This window comes from Anastrepha obliqua, chromosome 1 (genome assembly GCF_027943255.1).
Source record: "Anastrepha obliqua isolate idAnaObli1 chromosome 1, idAnaObli1_1.0, whole genome shotgun sequence".
Taxonomy (NCBI): Eukaryota; Metazoa; Arthropoda; class Insecta; order Diptera; family Tephritidae; genus Anastrepha; species Anastrepha obliqua.
The window spans coordinates 16381667-16401605 of record NC_072892.1 but is presented as its reverse complement, the minus strand read 5'-3'; the positions used below and the strand labels follow the sequence as shown (position 1 = coordinate 16401605).

Here is a 19939-nt window from a genome sequence, read left to right as displayed (position 1 = left end):
CATTGCCTCACTGGCAGGTGCAATCCATAGTGAATACGTTGATTTGAATTTATGTTTAAAAGCAGGCACAGTCTGTCTGATGATGCCCTCTTAAGAACCCATCAACCTACTCAGAATATCGGTAGTAGCTTTCAAAAAATTCCAATTGTATAAATCGTGTATGACCTTTTGACACTACCAAATCAGAAATGCAGCGCACTTGTAATTCATATAAAAAATTGGTAAAAAAAATAAAGGAAAATAAAGAAATAAAAATAGATACGAAAAATAGAGAAAAGGTCATAAAAAAATAAACAAAAACATGAAAAAAAAATAAAAAAAAGAATGAAAAAATTAAAAATTAGTATAAAAAATTAAAAATTAATATAAAAAAATTAACAATTAATATACAAAAATTAAAAATTAGTATAAAAAAAATTAAAAAAAAAAATTAAAAAAAAAGAATTATAAAAAAACAGATTAAAAAAAATTAGAAACAAAAATTTTTTAAATAATAAAAAAGATAGTCAAAATTTTGAGATGCTATAGATTTGTTGCGGGTTGTACTTTCTAATGTTTTCAGCAACTGAAAATAATTATTATCGTAAACTTTTCAACGAACAAATTAAAAGCTTACAAATACTGTCGGATAGCTTCGATTGTATCTACAAGTGTATATATGTACAGCAAACGACTGAAGAAAGTGTACTTCATATACTGACAAGTTTCGACTATTTATTTATTTACTTTTTAATTTCAATTATTCTTATATAAAAAGACAGTTCACATTACAACAAAAGCCATATAAAGCAAAGTTTCAAACTTTGAACAAAATTTGTAAGAACTCGGAAAATTTTCATCAAAAATTCAAACTTTTTAACCAGAATTCTTGAAAAAAGTTCAAATATGCCACTTTATAGTTCTTTGAGTTAGTATAGCGCAAGTTTCAAGTAGGTCCAAATTTACACTGATTTTTAGAATTTCTCTCAATTTTCTCCATTTAACGCCTACTCCACACTTTTTTATATGGAAGAAAACACCCAACACCGTCAGCAGAATAAATTGTCAAAAATCAACGCAATTTTTTAATCGAACTTGCACTTTATTGTACCAAAATGTGGATCATTGAATATCCGACATTTTTTTTTAAAACTTTGAGTAAAAAGTTTGAAATTTGGATGAAAATATGCCGAATTTTGTTTTTTTAATTTTATAAAACTATATATATGGTTCTTGTTGTTGTATGAACAACATGGCTTTATAAAAAAATTATCGAAATTACATTATAAATAAATAATTAGTCAAAACATATCAATGTGTGGCGGCGAACACTTTCTTTACGATTCATACATTTTTGAGCGATACATATAAGACTTAGTATTAAGAATCGCATTTCGATTTCGAAATAATCGATTAAAAAAAAATTAAAAAAAATTTAATCAAAAAATTATGATTAATTCTGAGGAAAAAAATGAGACTCAAAAATAATCATTACTTTTGATGAGGAATATAAAATTAAGAAAATAATAATTATTTTTGATGAAAAAAATAAAATAATAATAATAGTACTAAAAAACAAGTACTGCTTTCGATCAAAAAATAATCACTCGCAAAATAGTCATTACTTCAAAGCGGGAAACTTAATACTGGAAAAATAAGTTTTATTTTTGATTAAAAAATTTTAACCCGATATATGCTAATATTTTCTGACCAATACGCTGCACTGACGCCGCTTCACATAATTATTCAGCGATCAGCCAAACGTACCGTTGAACATTACAAGGGAAGAATTCGGTAAAGGAAGAGTAGTATCATCAAAGAGCATGGAAGCGCTTCCCATCTACTCAAGGATGAATCACTAATGTCAGTAAATTTGAGAAGTTCAGAATTGAACTTGATGATAAAGTATTGTAAACTGGAGTAACCTGCACTAGAAAGGACACTCCAAGAGTGTACCCTCTTCTTGTATTCATTGATCGCATTGAATCGCAACCGGCCCATATGGATCCCAGGGCACGGCGGCATAACTGGGAATGAAGTAGCGGATGCATCGAATACGGAGGTTGCGGACTAATTATCAAGAGGAAGCGAGCACTTCCAGCTATGAGACACCACAAAATCAAGGAAAACCTTAGGAGTGTAGAGCTATAAGGCTAAGAGATGTTAGCTGGCACCAAATTATGGAGCTATGCCAGGCAAAGCCTATACGGGGGGGTATAGTACCTAAAAAAAGGGGTTTGGGAAACTCATAGCGCCTCCTAAGGATAAACTGAGTATGCTCACGGGCATTCCGGGCGCGGATATGCTGCACTGACACTTGTCGTTTTTGCGACCAATCGGAGACTCAATACACCTTCTCCTTGAATGACGCGCTATAGCGCGGAGGAGGTTGAGACATCTCGGCCAATTTCCGCCAGAATAGAGGCATATCCGTTCAAGTACAACCCAGCTCTATCTTAAGTTTAATAAAGGAACTGTGTTTGGATGAGAGTTCGTCGAAGTGCAAAACTCAGATTTATTCTATTCTATACGTTCAACTCAATAGTTTAATAAAGAATTTAATGAGAGAGATTTTAAGAATATGGATGAAAACCAAAGTGAATTAAAAATTAAAAAAGTGCGCAGCGACAACGGCCGTGATACATAAACAAGGATTTCGACAGATTTTCAAAGAAACTGCCATCAAACGCGAACTTTCTTCGGTTGTCTACACACCATAACAAAACGGCGTGGCCGAACGCCTTAATCGAACTTTAACCGAGATCGCTAGTCGTATGCTTGTAGAGTCCGGTTTAAGTGAATATTTGTGGGCTGAAGCCATTTGTACAGCTTCTTATATACGCAACCGATGTCGTAAGTCAAAAGCAACGCGTAAGAAAACGACACAACGTATGAAGATCTACATCTGCTGGAAGATGTTTGGAGGTGATGTTTCAAGAAGTTGCGACGAAATTTTTAACTATAAAGAACCAGTAAATAACAGCGAAGAAGACAACGGTGAAGACCATGACCACAGAAGCACCGATAGCGCCGAAAAGCGGCCAGGAAGGCGAAAATCATTCGATCTGGTAGCTGGTAGCTAAAGGCTGTAGTCAGGAATATGGTGTGAACTATTTCGAAACATTTTCTCCAGTCGTGAGGTATGCCACGATCCGCATGCTACTGGCGTTAGCAGCACAGCATGGACTCTACTTACATCAGCTCGACGTCACTACCGCTTACTTACCTGTAAACAGAGAGCTGAAAGAGGAGTGCTACATGCGACAACCCGACGGCGTTTCAAAACTGAACAAGACAATCTATGGCCTAAAGCAGTCCGGCAAGGAGTGGAATTCTACCTTGGATTCCGTTTTAAGGAAAATGGGCTTCGTTTCCTGCAGGAATGAACCATGCCTGTACCAAAGGCAGGTTGGCATTACTTGCGATTTACGTTGATGATCTTATTCTAGGATGCTCATCACAAGACGATCTGACGACAATCAAACGTGAGTTAGCTAATGATCAAACGCCCGTCGACAAGGGGCCCAAAAGTCTGGGTATGGAAGTGGAACGCGATGGCGATACTGGCGCTATTACTGTTGGCCACAGGCAATACATATATCCTCAATCTGTTGAAGAAATGCGGAATGACAGACTGCAGGCCGGCATCAACTCCGCTCGATGCTGGGTACCAAATCAAACGTAGCAATGATATTGAGAAGCAGATCGATCCGACGTCCTATCAGTCTCTCATTGGCGCGTTAATATACTTAGCTGTAACAACTCGACCTGATATTTCACATTTGGTGAGCAAGTTGGTGTAATGCAACATCAATCCGAAAGCTGAACACGAAATAGGAGCAAAGTATATCCTACGTTACTTGGCCAAGACCATTGACAACAAGCTTCGGTGCTATGCTGACAACTCTGAAGTCTGTGGATATGTGGACGCAGACTGGGGCGGCGAACAAATGTAAAAATTTTGGATTATATATTCGGGTTGAGAGGGAGTATTGGAAAATAATGAAATTGTAACTAGTTGGCAACCCGAGTTCCTACTTAATTTCTTTTTTACGTAAGTTCCTTTCACTGGTATAGATTTAAGTTTAGTGTGTAATAAAACGTTGAAACGAACATCACGTTTTTCATTCCGCTAATCTGGTTTTTTGTCCTACAATATTTATTTTACTAAAATTTACACAAAACTGCTCACTAGTTTATGTAATGCGGTTGGGGCTAAATAACTTGGCTTTAAATTGTATAGCGAAAATCTCGTCGCTACCTGTGCGAAAAGTTTTGAACCCATCTTCATTTCAAGGGAATTATTAATGCTTACCTCATTCAATTTCATGGAAGTCGCCCTTGAAACTGCGATTAAAATACTTTTAATTGTTCTTTTAATGCTGGCTTCGCTACTTAAATATTCTAGTGTAATCTCGTGCATGTTCTTGTTGTTATCGCGGGCATTACATGGAATGTAAATTACATGGTATTTTCCGATAAAATAGCTACGTGCGTGCACAGATATTCTGTTTTAGAGCGTGTGGACTTTCATATAATAGATGAACGTGTTTTTTTGAGTGCAGCTCAAACCCAAGAACTCTATAATATTTCTTAGAAGTTCGCAACGGAAAAAATTTATTCAAAATAAACACTTTGAGAGAAAAGCAAAAGCTCTTTTCACTCATCTGTGGTAGTAGTTCGATTTCAATAGGGACGTTCCGATGCTAGGAAATGGTAGCACAAATATTCGATACTTTCATTGCGATCCAAGTCAAGGCAACGATATCCGTATGCTGGAATATTTGGTTCCAAAATAAAGCTGTCGGCGCCGATAAGTAGTTTCCCAAGTATCTTCTTAACGTGTGTATATAGCGTAAGCGAAAATCGATGTAAAAAGATATCTTCAAATTGAGCGAATTGGCATTTTGAGCGACACTCCTTTGGAGTAAAGTTCTCAATAGTCCTTTGGTGCATAACTTCATGCAACTCATTAGGATAGGTTAGGTTAGGTTAGCCTGGTTGGCAATAAGCCACGCATAGACCTTTTGGTCCCTAGCGATAACAGATGGAGACCGACCTCTATGAATACCTAAAGTAGACATCATGTAGGATGTCAGCGCTTTTGGCGAATCTAAGTAGGGCTGGGAGCTCCGCTTTTGAGACGTCTTCCAGACCCTCAAACAGTGGGGCTCCCAGGCATCTTAGTCGCATTTTTGATAATGCCGGACAAACGCACCGATTGTGTTCTAAAGTCTCCTCTCCTCCTCCTCCTCATCCTCTCTGCATTTTCTGCATTTGTCCGTGTTAGCAATCCCTATCTTGTACGCATGTGCAGCCAATAGATTGTGACCTGTTAGCATACCTATAATAGTTCTGCATTCCTTTCGCGAGAGCGTAAGTACGAATGGAGTCAGTTTTTTGTCGTTAGTTCTACACATGATTTTTGCTGTTTTGCATGTGGTCAAGTTAGTCCACCTAGCTTCCACTTGCCTTTTCATGTGGTCGTCCATTTCGTTGTATATTGTGTTTAGCGGTTTTGGTATGTCGTTCTCTTGTTCAAATAGTAGTCTCACAGCACTTTTCGCTATCTCATCTACTATTTCGTTCCCTATAATGCCTTTGTGACCAGGTACTCAGTAGATATGCAGCCTACTGTTTCCGGCTAGCCTTTTTATGGCCTCCCTGCTCCGTCGAACATTTTTGGACTTAATACAATATGAGCTTATTGCTCTTATTGCTGCTAGAATATCCACGTATATATTAATTGTTGAGTTCTTTCTTGTTCTAGTGTAGGCTAGCTCCGCGGCCTTCCCCACAGCAAAATTTCCGCTTGGAAAATACTGCTGTGGTCTGGCAGCTTGATAGACTGCCTTATTCCTAGTTTTGAGCAGTAAATATCTGCTCCCACTCCGTCTGGAGTTTTCGAGCCGTCTGTATAGATGTGAAAGGTACTATGGCCAGGCTTCATGCCTTTGTGCCATCCCTCCTCTTCAATTGTAGTGCGAAACCTTCTCTCGCAATTAAAGTACGGAGTCATGTAGTCTGTGCCACCTGAGCTCCACTTTCCTATTGAGCTGTAACCGAAGGTTCTGCAGGTGAATACCCCCGCAGACATTAGCCTCCTCGCGGATTTCGCTGCCAGGTTTTCCGCCATGAGGTCAATAGGTGGCATGCTGAGTATCATTTCCAGCGCCGCCGTTGGAGTGGTCTTCATCGCTCCTGTTATGCACAGAGCAGCGAGTCGTTGAATCCTTTCCAGCGGTATTAAGTGTGCCAGTTTTTTTGTCGCAGTCCACCATACTAAGGTTCCGTACAGCAATATCGGTCTGACTACTGCTGTGTAGCACCAATGCATCAGGGAGGGTGATAGACCCCAAGTAACGCCCAGCATTCTTTTACATGCGTACAACGCATTACTGGCCTTTTTCACCCTCTCCTCAACGCTGTGCTTCCACAGCAATTTGCTGTCCAGTATTACTCCGAGGTACCTTGCATAATCTTTGAGAAGTAGTTCGTTGTTGCCTAGATTCGGGAGGTTCCGCTCATTAAGATGCGCAATATCATTTTCGTATTCGGCTCACATGGCTCACGCAGCATAAGGGCATACCTGGGAATGAGGTAGCGGTTGCGTTGGGTAGAAAGGCTGCCAATTTGAAACCAACTAGAACTGAGCTCTTACTGACCATGGACAACATGCCATCACAAAAGAGTTCAGCATTGAACAGCTAAGGCTACGAAACATATGCTAGCATCAACTCAGAGATTATCTTTACATGAGCCCTCAGCGGCTCCAAGAGAAATTCTCGAAAACTGCGGCCAATCTGACAAGAAACCGTATGCTAGTAAAGGTTAAAAATGAGCCCGAATTTTCTTGTGTAATACGAGGGGTGCCTTTTATGTTTCGGGGTTTGGCAACCCTGGTGTTGCAATCTGGCAACTGACAGCTGTATCGCAAAGTTTGACATTTTTTGGCTTTTACGTACTCAGAACGTTTTGAAATACCAGCGCTATTTGTGTTCTTTACAGTAACTTAAAAGATTCATCTCGGTCCAAAAATGGAATTAAATGGTGAACATTTTCGTGCGATTATTTTTTACAACTTTCGACGTGAATTAACTCAGAAACATTGCATGGATGAACTTAATTCATTTTTTGGCGATGAAGCTCCATCAAGGACCAGTGTTTATCAATGGTATAGTGAATTCAATCGTTTTCGTAGTTCACTCCAAGACGAATTTCGTGAAGGTCGTCCAAAATCAGTTGTTGTTCCGAAAACCATTGATGCTGTGCGCGAACTGATATTGCAAGATCGTCATGTGACCTATCGTGAGATTGAGACAATCTTAGGCATTAGTGGGACCAGCATACATTCAATATTGCATAAACATTTGACTGTCAAAAAAATTTGTTCGCGTTGGATCCCACACAATTTGTCAATCGCTCAAAAAAAGGCTCGTGTCGATTGGTCGAAGGAAATGCTCAAAAAATACGATCGCGGGGTTTCGAAACACGTCTATGACATCGTGACAGGTGATGAATCATGGATTTACGCGTATGAGACCGAAAGTAAACAGCAGTCGACTGTATGGGTGTTTCAAGATGAGCCAAATCCAACAAAAGTTGTTCGCGCACGAAGCACTTCCAAGCAAATGGTCGCCTGTTTTTTCGGAAAAATTGTACATGTCGCAACCGTACCACTAGAACAACGCAGAACAGTAAATTCGTAGTGGTACCTAACCATTTGTTTGCCAGTTGTCTTCCAAGAAATTAGGAAAACCTATCGCCAAAGACGGATCACTCTTCACCAGGACAATGCGAGCTCTCACACATCGGCTCAAACAACTGCATTTTTGAGCACCCAAAACATCGAATTAATGGGTCATCCGCCGTATAGTCCTGACTTGGCACCGAATGACTTCTTTTTATTCCCGTACGTAAAAAACAAACTGAGAGGTCAACGTTTTTCGACACCTGAAGAAGCGGTTGCGGCATTCAGAATGCATGTTTTGGAGGTACCTCATTCAGAGTTGCAAAAGTGCTTCGACAATTGGTTCAAACGCATGGAAAAGTGTATAGATCTTCATGGAGAATATTTTGAAAAACAATAAAGTGATTTTCGATGATTAAAATTTGTTTTTGTTCTCTAATCCCGAAATATAAAAGGCACCCGTCGTATTAACGAAAAGTTATCTCAGGTAGTAAAATGACCCCTTAATAATACCAGTGTTGTATGTGAATAATTTTTGTTGTTGTATAATTTTTTGGATGGAATGTGGGAAGGTACTATCAAGTTATTATGATATGTCATAAATATTTATTCGAGTTGTATCATTTTTAGAAATGCTCTGCTGCGCACACAAATTGATATACTTTTTGTCTGTTTCGTCTATGCAGATAAGGAAGTAAGCACTTAATAGCCAACGCAAAGTTATCAACAGCTATGACTAAGCTTAATAGTGAGTAGTTACCCAGTTAACAAACTCGGAAGCTTTGTTATAAATTTGTAGAAAAGAGATTTGTTTGTTTTTTCCCCATAAATTTTTGCGATTATGAAATGCGTTGGATCAAATCTCTTATCTAACATATTTATTTTAAGATCGATTTTTCTTCTTTTTTTGGGGTTTTTGCAAAATTCGGCTAGTAAATTTCTTCTACATTTGGTGCAGATATCCTATTGCACCAAAATTTAGTACCCGTTTTTAGCTCTCACTTCAGGGCTAACCGTTTACGAGATATTGAATCACTCTGTGCCACAGCCGAGTGGGTTTGCGTAAACTTATTTGCCGATTACGCGCGGCTTCGGTTCTTACATTGAGCATAAAACGCTGCTTCGAGCAAATACAAAGTTTATTGAAAACCAGCTGCCCTTTAGGTTAGGTTAGGCTAAATTAGGCTTGGCAGCCGCATAGCACATAGAGACAGCGATGCCGCTTAGACAACGAAATGGATCCGTTGTGAGCCGCAGCGGCTGGGCTAGATTTCCCCTTCCATATGGCACCATCCGGAGCTTTTGGCAAAGCGTAAAAGGTTGTTGATACCTAAAGTGTGTAGATTATCTATACTCGATAAGAAGTAGGATTTTAAAAATCGGTTCCTGCTTCTGGCTAGAGCCGCGCAGAAATCATGCATGTAAATGCCTAATCTCCTTGCATGATTTTCTATGAGACAATGCCCTGTAAGGGCCCCTACTAAGGTCCTAATTTGAAGTCTACTCAATTTTATAATAGGTAGATTTAGGCTTGACCATGTTTGCCTGGCAATTTCACATTGGTATTGGCACTAGTCCATCTTTGAACTGTTTAGTGCGTCCATAATAAGAAACTTACAAGTTGCGAGAGGTACCCCCATAAAATTACTTTTATTTGGCATGCAGGTACCTTCTCTTGCAAGTTGGTCTGCCCTGTTCCCTGGTATATCTCTGTGGCCTTTAAAAGCGACATAAAACCGTAGGTCTCACCATTTGTGGAATAAAATCACAAATTGGCGGATAAGTTGACCTTAAGATTGTACCCGCATTCTTATAATTTAATTGAATATGCAAAGTCTTTTCTCCATTATTTCAGAGAGAGAGAGAGCGCTAAAATGTTTCTTCATGGAAACCACTTAAAAGAATTTAATGGAAATTTCATAATTTTTATTCTGTGAGCGAAAATAAGTATTGCGCTTTTGCTGTAGCGTAGGCTAACTTCATGTGCGATAATGGCGTGCTGCGGATCATAAGGTTATTAACTATTATAGATAATTGCGACTGAGAGATTATGCTATGTCCGTATATTATGACGCTCTAAATGTCCCCTTTCGTCTGTGGCAGCTTAAAAAGATCTCATTGATAATGTAATATTATAAAAATACAGGGTGCGTTCAATATGTGAGCACAATTAGAGAGAAAAACTAATTGGCTTTTATTTGGAACAAGATTTAATCGAGCTTACGAATTTTTCAAATAAATTTCTATTAGCTGCAATAACCTTCTCGATCCAGGCCTGAAATCAAATGCATGCCTAAATGAAGTGCTCCATAACGTCACAAATTGCAGCCTTCAGAAAAGAACTGGTGTTATGAAGATGCTTATTGGTTTCACATTCAACTACGCCCCGTTCACAGTAATCCAGGGGATCAAGGTCAAGGGAGTTAGGCGGCCATAAGTTCCGTGTTATGCGGCAGATATTTTTTTGAGTTGCTTTTTCATGGCACAATACAGCTTTGCCATTGTCTGCCGAGGGACGACTATTTTTTTCTATCATTTGGTGTTTCATGCACGGAGACTCGAACCTGTGCACTTCCGAATGGTAGTCACGCACCAAACCCAACGTAATTCGATGCCAGTCTTTTTTTTCAAAAAGAAATTTCTTGTTAGGTAGCTAGAATACTAGACGAATACCCCTTCCTTAATCAAACGACAGACTTTTGTAGCTCAGTATAGTTGCATTTAAACACATCCTTTACCAGAACTTTCCCGACAAGAGAGGATTGGGACAATGGGGTAATGGACAATAGAAGCGGAATCAGCATCTATACTGATAGTTCCAAGCTAAATCATCAAGTAGGTGGAAGCCTTCATTCTGAAGGAATGAATGCCAATATCTCTATCCTGTTACCGGATCACTGCAGTGTATTTCAAGCTGAAATACTGGCTATCAGGGAAGGCCTGTTAGCCCTAAAAGTGTCCTCACAACAAGAGATATAAACATATATTCAGTTAGCTAATCGGCCCTGAAAGCTTTAAAATCGCCTAATATTAACTCGAAGACAGTAAAAGAATGTATCGACGTTTTGACAGAACTATCATAGCACTTTGTAATAAACGCACTCTGGGTGCCGGGTCATAGAGACATAGAAGGCAACTGCAAAGCAGATGAACTAGCGAGATTGGCTACCACATTACCGATCCAACCAGACAAAGCGAACATACCTATGCTTCTGGACAAGCACACTATCAGAGCTGACAACAGGCTATGAAGCCAGTCTCTGACCTGTGCAACAAGTAGAGTGACGTGGTCAGAATGGAGCAAGGGCCGCATAAACCGACTGTTGAAACTAAACAGGGAAAACATGAGAAATTGACATTGTCTGATTGGCAGGCATGCCAGTAGACTGGGAGCACCCTATAACGACTATTGCAGGAGCTGCAACGACATCGAAGAAGAAGATACTATGGAACACTTTCTATGCGCGTGCTTGGCTCTGGATAGAAGAAGGTTCAATATTTTAGTAAAAAATTCCTTGAATAATTTGGCAGAAGGAGCTAATTTAAAAATTACAAGCCTTGTTAGATATATTAAAGCCACAGGTTGGTTCAATGAGGACAATGTAGAGTGAGGAGAGCGGACAGCCCCGGTGGTATCACAAGGCCTAGAGCAGGCCTAGGTGAGTCAACCGACAACCACTATACCTACCTACCTGGGTAGCTCAAATATTCTGCGTATATATCAAATGGTACCATATATATTATATTTAGTTTCTCGGAATATTTCAAGTCTAGCGCCACCAACTTTAGCTAAGAACCATCCATGAAATGCAGTAAGTACACAAGAAAATAAATCCTCAAAATCTGTCTAGCCATTTAGGAGGAGAAGAATTACGAACCAAAAGATGCACGCTAAGAATTTTTCATCAAGGCATCATTTTACTTTGTGGTTTCGAAAATATTTGAAAATATTTATATTTTCAATGTTTTACAACAATTTGATTTAAACAAAAATACATCTAAGTATTGAGTAAAATATTACTAAGGGCTGCTCAGATTGGTGGTACTTTTTCCAATAGGGGTTTTTTGACAGATCACGCGTGACTACTGTCAAACTAAATTCATCATTTTTTTCAATATTCATTGATATTTCATCATGGAACGTCTAACTCCTCAACAACGTTTACAAATCGTAAAATTGTATTACGAAAATCTACGCTATGTGAAAAGTGTTCATCAAGCGCTGAACCCGCCCAACTTATGGCTTAATGGCTACGTCAATAAACAAAATTGTCATATTTCAGCTGAAGATCAACACGATCCCTTCAAGACCAGCCATTACATCCATTGAAAACAACCGTTTGGTGTGGCCTATGGGCTGTAGAAATCAACGGTCCATATTGCTTTAAAGACGAGGCTGGCGCGAACGTAACAGTGAATGGCGAACGCTATCACGCCGTGATAAACAACTTTGTGGAGCCGGAAAGTAAAGCCCGTTATCTCCACAACATTTGGCTCACCAAGACCGCGCTACTTGCCATACAGCCCGTGAAACAATGGGTTACCGCATCGTCATTTCGGTAAGCAATTTACCTCTCAGAGCAGTGGATTGGCCTCCAAGATCGTGTGATTTCACGCCTTTGGACTTTTATTTGTGGGGATATGTAAAGTCTAAATGCTTTGTGGATAAATCAGCTTCGATTGAGACATCGGAAGCCAACATTCTTAAAGTTATCATTCTTAAAGTTATTCATGAGATACCGACCGAAGTCCTCCAGCGAGTCATTCAAAATTGTTGTTTACGGAAGGCAGAATTATGGCGCAGTTGCGGCCAACATTTGAAAGTGATTATCAAAAAAAGTATAAAGGTTGCCCCATCAATTTTTTCAATTTGAAATCTTTTTTTTTCCTTGTTCACTCCTCTCGAGAGCATAGGGCCTCGACAAGACTCAGTCTTGCGTTGGTTTCGGTAATCTATTTTGATTTCTGACAGGGTACCTGATACCTCTAAATTGATCACCCTTTAGTTTCTCATAGGTTTTATTGTAATAAAAAAATATTCACGCAAAATGCAAGAAATTTTAGTTAGTTATTTTAAAAGTTTGTGTGCTTTCCATTATTGTCTATCGCTTTTTGGGAGATCCGAAATGGCAAGTTTGGCGATGTTTTCTCAATCGAGTAGTGTAAATCCGCTTTTAGAATTTGTTGAGCACGTTGCGCTTTTAACCTTCAATTCATTTCATAAATTATATCTTCTGAGCAAACATTTTTTTCCCACATTCCTTCCATCAACTTCCTGGACGGTTTCTGGCTTTTTCTCACAAATGGCTGGCCCAATATTTGTCTTATGGGGTCTGACTCGTTTCCACGTTATTCACATAAGATCGATTTTTAACGAAAATTCTCAAAAAAGCCTGACGGAGTCTAACAGCAGCTTCGAGGCACTTATCAACCTGACTTTATTGTACACCGGTCGCGAAAGACTGATTGCCTGATGAGTCTTTCTGCTGACATCAAAGTTTGTATTGTCAATTTCAGCATACAAAGAGTCGATTATTATGGCTTCGTTAGCGAAGTTGCATAGCCTTCCAGCAGCTGTTAGCAATGCTCAATGATGCCACCACCCCAAAACTGGCATCAAACTGCCAATTTCTGCGCAGGTTTTGCCTTCTTGGCACCCCGTTCGGTGTTTTCGACCACCTTTTCATTGACTTTTCATTATTTCGGCAACGCAACAATCACTTTGAACTTAACTTGTAAATATTTCCCAACAGTTCAAACGTTAAGTGATTCATTTCGTATCCTGCAGATTTGTTACTGAGTTGCTGCCACTTTTATTAGTGAAAGTAAGCTGCCAGCGTCAAAATAATGTGTTGACAACGACACTAGCAACGACACTAGCAATTGTTGGCCCACCCTATAAATTTTAGCTTAACGCACTTATCGGCTTCGCCAACTTTTCGGTGGGTTCATGCAATCATACATATTTACATACACAAACATAAATAAATGTGTACTGATGACATTTCATATTGATGACTTACCCCACATTGATAAGAGAAATAATCCAACTGCCGTCATATTTATTTTATTATTTTATTTAGTTTTTTTTTTATTATTTCGCTTTCAGATGCTTCGGAATTTGCAAATTCACTTCAACAATTAAATTTTTTTCTATATAGATTTATTTTGTATTGTTTCAAGCTTATTTTTTTTATTTGCTGTAAGCAATTTGCACAACTCGTTGATTTAATTCCAGCCTGATTTTTTATCAAAACAATTTTTTTGTTTGCCAGAACTTTTTAATTTAGTGACTGCAACGGCAGAAAAAATCAAAGTCAACAGTTTTCTTTAGTTTTTTTGTGTTCTTCTTGGCCAGCATAAAACTTATTTTGGTTACGCTTCTGCACTTTCCAACAACAATCTCACTTTTATTTACACTTTCCGATTTTTTGTTTTTCGAGTTCTTTTGCTGCTCAAGTGTCTCAATGGCTTTGCCAACCCAATGCGGCGTGTTCGGCTGCCTGGCACCGTTTTCCGTATGCGCGTTTGTTTCCGTTCCGTTTTACGTGTCCGTTTGCACACTCGTTCGGAGCACCTTTTGCAATGTGCGCTTAACTGTGTAATGGCTATCTCCCAACTAACACCCTAACGCTCTGCATGCGATGTGCGACGGCTGAGTATTTTTTAAACGATGGGCTCGCGCGTGTTTAGAAACACAAAAATCGCAAACAAAAACCAACAATAACAACATTGCCAGAGTGATACTGAAGTGTACTACAACAAGACAACAGGTTTTGCACAAACAACTTCTAATGTAATAAAAATCAAAGTAAATAAACAAAATTAAATGAAATTAAAACAAAATCACCGCCGTAAAGCAGAAAAGTGTGGCGACTTTGAAGGTGGAATTGGAGAGGGAGCTTAATAAATTTAGTTATGGATTTTCACGTTTAACAATATTTCATTGTTAGCTTCGAAATTTGTGTTTCAAACTTTACTACATAAATTAAACATAACGAATAGAAATATACAGTAGAGCACAAAAGTCTGCACACAAAATTAATTTATGAGCTTTTAAGTAATAGACTGATATGAATAAGTAATTAATAATTTATTTCCTTGTGATATTATTCCCTCATGACAGCCTAGTGCCAACAACAACAACTATTTGTGCATCGAAATATCATGACAAAAGAAAGAATAAATGGACGAACTAGCGGTCAAAAAAACTATTCGACATTAGAGTAATTTTTTAAAATTGATTTCAAAATGCTAGTATTCTTTAAAAATGTTTAAGTTTCTGATTAAGATAACGTTGTGCAGTAAGTATATCAGAATATACCGTAGTAAAATTAACCAATATTTCACATTTTAACACTCAGTCATCTCTTTGGATAAGACCGCACAAATTCCAAAGCAAAAAAAAATATTCGACAACCGTTGGTTTTCTTTTATAGTGAATATGTATTTTGTATTAATATATTTGTTGTTGTTGTTGGTAAAATACCGTTAGAATTCTTGTTTTTTATTTACAAGCATTTTTTACTCATTTTTGTAAAAGTGATCACGAAGATGGGACGTAAAAGAGACGAAAAGAGACATCTCTAGATGTAAGAAATTCAATAATACATCATTACAAATTAGGAAAGAGGAAAGAGGAAAGAAGAATAGCAGAAGTTGTTCAGAAACCAAGAACTATTGTTCATTTTATCATAAAAAAATTCAGTACAGGAAACACTGTGATAAACAAGGAAAGGACTGGTCGACCTCGCAAGCTTACGGAAATAGATGAACGGCGAATCGTGCGGGAAGTGAGAAAAGATTCGAAAAGTAGCGCCACGGTTTTGGCAAAATTCACTGAGGAGCACATGGGCGTATCTGTTACTTCCCAAACAATAAGAAATGTGCTAAGAAAACATGACTTCCATGCGCGATCAGCCAGAAAGAAACCACACATTTCGAAAAAAATAGGAAGATAAGATTAGAATTTGCGAAGGAACACGTAAATAAGCCCATTGAGTTTTGGATGGATGTAATTTTTGCCGACGAAAGTAAATATAACCTTTTTGGATGTGATGGCAAAGTTCTGGTGTATCGTAAGCCTTCTGTGTTAGGAAGAAAAACATATGGTACCAACCGTGAAACATGGTGGATGTGGTGTTATGGTATGGGGATGCATGGCGGCATCAGGTGTTGGCAATTTAGCATTTATTGATGGGATCATGGACCACCGAAAATATATTGATCTCCTAAAGCAAAATTTACAGCCAAGCGTAGAAAAATTGGGTCTGTCAAATAGATTTAAATGCTATCAGGACAATGACCCCAAACATAGCGCGATTAATACAAAGCTTTGGCTGCTCTATAATTGTCCAAAAATAATAAAAACGCCGCCACAGTCCCCAGATCTTAACCCAATTGAGCACCTTTAGAGTCATTTGGAAAAAAAAGAATCCGAAATCGCAAGTTCTCAAACAAGAACCAGATGAAAGGCATTCTGCAGGAGGAATGGAGCCAAATTGACTCAGAATGCACCCAAACATTGGTCAAATCTATGCCAGATCGTTTGAGAGAGGTGATATGCTGACAAGGAAAAGCAACTCCCTACTAAAGTTGTAGTATCATATATACATTTTAAAAATATTACCAATGTCGAATACTTTTTTTGCTTGCTTCTTCTTATTTATTTTTTAAGTCATGAATTTTTGCGTTGCACTTGGCACACAAAACCGAAAATATTTGATGCCAATGTGAAGTCGGTAGTTCTGTATGGATGTGAAATACGGAACTTAACAGCAATAATTGCAATCCTTCCCAAACCGTTGCCTACGAAAGATAATCCGGATATTCTGGGCTGATATTATAAGCAAGGATTTTTGGGCGGCTACTGGGCAAACACCTGTTCACATAGAAATTATGCGTCGCAAGTGGAAATGTGTCGGACACACATTGCGCAAACCACGGGATGACATCGCAAGGACAGCGCTAGACTGGAATCGTAAGTGCGGCAGACCAGCTAATATATGGAGGCGACAAGTAGCATCAGAGACGGACAGAGAAGGCCGTTTCTAGAGTCAAATTAAACATCTAGCTCTGAACAAACGAAATTATAACTTGTTTATTGAGGTCCTATGTTTCATCTGGAAACTATGGGAAAATGTGTATAAGGGGGTAGGCCATTTTTTTTTTCCAATTTTTCTTTTCCAAAGAATATAATAAAAAATTGCGACTGCAGCACTCTTCCTGCATTTTTTTAAATTTCGATGAAAATTTGTTATGCAATATATTTGATATTTCCAATTTTTTTTAGAAACGTTCCGAAAACAAAGTTCAAAAGAAAAAACAATAAATTATCTGCAAATTTCTTTATGAACCAAAAAAATAGCGTATTATATCGCAAAAATCCATCCGCTCTTCCATGCAGGTGTTGAATTCTGAATACATTATTAAAATTTGAAGTAAATTGTTCAAGATTGTCGAGAAATATACTTTTGAGTAAAATGATTTAAACATTTTAGGTAGGGCACTCATCGGACTGGGAAGGGATGAGCAGAAATACAAAATTTCCATAGGCCATGCCGTACAGAAACATGAGGAATATAAAAACCCAAAATAAGCAACAAAGCAGAGCGGGAATCGCTGGAAAATCATTATATATTGCATGTTTTTTAAGAGCTTCAGAATTTAAAATTAATAAATAATACAAAACATATATATTGTTGAAATGTATTTATTTTATTATTGTATAATCTGCAAAATATTTTCATCGCATTTATTTTTTTAATATGATATCCGGCATATGTCTGCCACAGATACGAGATACATGAACCGTTCGATCATTCCAATTTCTCCAAATTCTGAGTTATAAGTCTATATGAGTCCAAGAAGTCTAAATGTCCCTCAACACTTCGCTCTATGAGCCTTGCGTACAGATTTATTTTTTTCAAAGTAAATTTCCACAATTTGAAAACATTGTTCTGGTATTAAACGATTCATGATGTCTTGCCAAGCCTTACTAAACAGAAATCTGAACACAGTTTCCCATTCTCAGCTGGCAAACCATATTTATCGATAGTTCTCATGCACCTAAAAAACACCCGATAACTACTTTCACACCGTTTTTTAACAAAAACTCTACGTAGCCTGCGGTAAAGATGTTAAGCAACAAAACAAAAAAAGAAAAACAAACAAAAAAATTGAGCATTTCCCAATTTCTGCAGTAACCTGAGTGCACATTTTTTCAAGCTGATTTTTGTGTTATACTTGCGACAATTTAATTATATTGAACTAAAAACTATGTGTTTCCCATATAGAACAAAAAATTTCCCCTGTATGCAAACTTTACGCCTGCACTGTTTAATGTAGCGTTATTTTTGCACAACTGTTGTTTTTGCACCGTCATGCATTACCTTCTGTTGTTTCCACTTTCGAATAGCGGTTTATGTTTGTTTACTTTGCATGATCGTGCTCCCATGAGTAACAATGCTTGTGTAAAGCTTCCGCAGCTTTTTCTCTCATTGCAGGCAATGCATGCAACCACATACCGGGTGATTCAAATACAAGCATCTTTAAAAAAAAAAAATCAATTTCAATAAATACAATATGGCTTATTAAAAATAGCTTTGCGATCGCTTCTTTGCTTGTAGTAGCTCTTTCTATTAACCGAAATCCCACCTCCTAGACGATTTCTGGCTCTATATTAGCACGCCTCGGACGAAATTTTAGAGTCTAAATCATTTCTAGATTATCCGCTTAACATCCCTCTTTAGAAACATCCCACGAAAAGAGGGTCAACGGTCTGAAATCGCTGCTTCTTCGGGAGTTTGATTTTGAAAGAATGCTTTAGTGCGCAAAATATGGATCGTTTGAGGGCGTGTACTTCTTCTTCTTCAACTTTTTTCTTTCATACAAAAGTGCAATTAGATCTTTGTGTACCAACCTTGAAATGTTGAGTTCTTAAGATCCATGGTGAATAGCGGTCTCTGGATTGATTTGCACACTCACGACCACAGCAACTACCTTCTCGTCGCCATCTTGAGGTGGGTCCCCAGTGTTTTCCACTCGTATGTCAGTAACATCAAGTTTTTGTGCAAAAAAAGGAAACAGCGGGCAAATGTTAGTTGCTTCATAGCATCCACTTCAACCCATTGCCTTAAAACAATGTGTGGGAGATGCGATCCTACTTCTGTGCTTGTATCGGACACATGATGACTTTTTGTGGCCTAAAGTGAAAAGCTCATAGCGGGGAATATAGTCTGTGTCTGAAAAAAGGAACCGCGATTATTCATGAAGTATAAAAGATATATATTTAACATTTTTTTACATGAAAGTAATAAGCCATGGAGTCTTCATCATTGTCGATTATAGCCTGGCATCTTCTTCATGCTTTGAACCAGCTTTTCTGCGTAGCTCGTCGACAAACAGGACTAGATTTTGCGAACTGAACGCACAAGTTGCTTTAAATCGTGGACTCGCCTTCCGGCAAGATGTGTTTTTAAAGTCCCCCACACATTTTCAATGGGGTTGCCGTCTAGGGACTGGGAAAGTCAGTCCAATACTGTGACGCCATTTTCTTGTTTTGTTGTGTCTCAATGTGTTTTTCTGAGAGCAGTGGTTTTGATGATGTAGGACGGTAGGATATGTTCACCTCCTTCAGTTGTCGTTCGACGATGTTGATACTCACATCTATTCCCTTTTTAGTAAGTACTGATCGCGCTAGGGGTAGTCACAAAGAAGGGTCCCGCTTGAAAAGTTGGACGATCACTTTAACCTGCTCTTTTGTCGGCATTCATTTCAAGCCGCGTTCGGAAAAGTCATCAACATTTTTGTACACTTTATACCGCTGATTCCACATCACATCTAACTTTTTTGATTTTTCAATTACTTTTGCAGCCGCGGCGTAAGATAAATTCGGCCCTATCGAATGCGTGCATAAAAATACCGCCTCGAAACGTTTCGCGTACTTCACGCCCATTTTAGTTTAGTTGCGTTTAAGGGATAGTTTCAAACGACACTAACCTGAGTTAGCATTAACGTCGTAGCCATGAAGTGGGACTGTTATGCAGCAAAAAGCAGAACGAAAAACATCTTGATGTTACAAGAAAAAAACCTGGTTCTTTTCTTCTGACACAGACTGTATGTCCCACTGCAGTTCTAGCGTTCCAGCCACTGACTATACTGACTCACCTTGACTGGTTTGTAGCAAAAAAAGGTTGTCGGTGTGCCACCCTGTATATTTATGCGCTGCTTTGCAGTTTTCTCTTCATTCTGGGAGAGCCAGCGCCAATA

General features: G+C 38.4%; 1 protein-coding gene across 1 annotated transcript in view; it reads right to left on the bottom strand.

Annotated features, from left to right (window-relative positions):
• The window catches only part of LOC129253366 (peptidoglycan-recognition protein LB), a 66509-nt gene extending 52221 nt beyond the window's left edge, over positions 1–14288 (bottom strand). Inside the window, exon 1 of the mRNA XM_054891714.1 lies at positions 13693–14288. Coding sequence (XP_054747689.1) covers positions 13693–13729 — 37 coding nt within the window. The 5' untranslated portion in view covers positions 13730–14288. The remainder of the gene's footprint in view (positions 1–13692) is intronic.
• Between the last annotated feature and the right edge of the window lie 5651 nt (positions 14289–19939).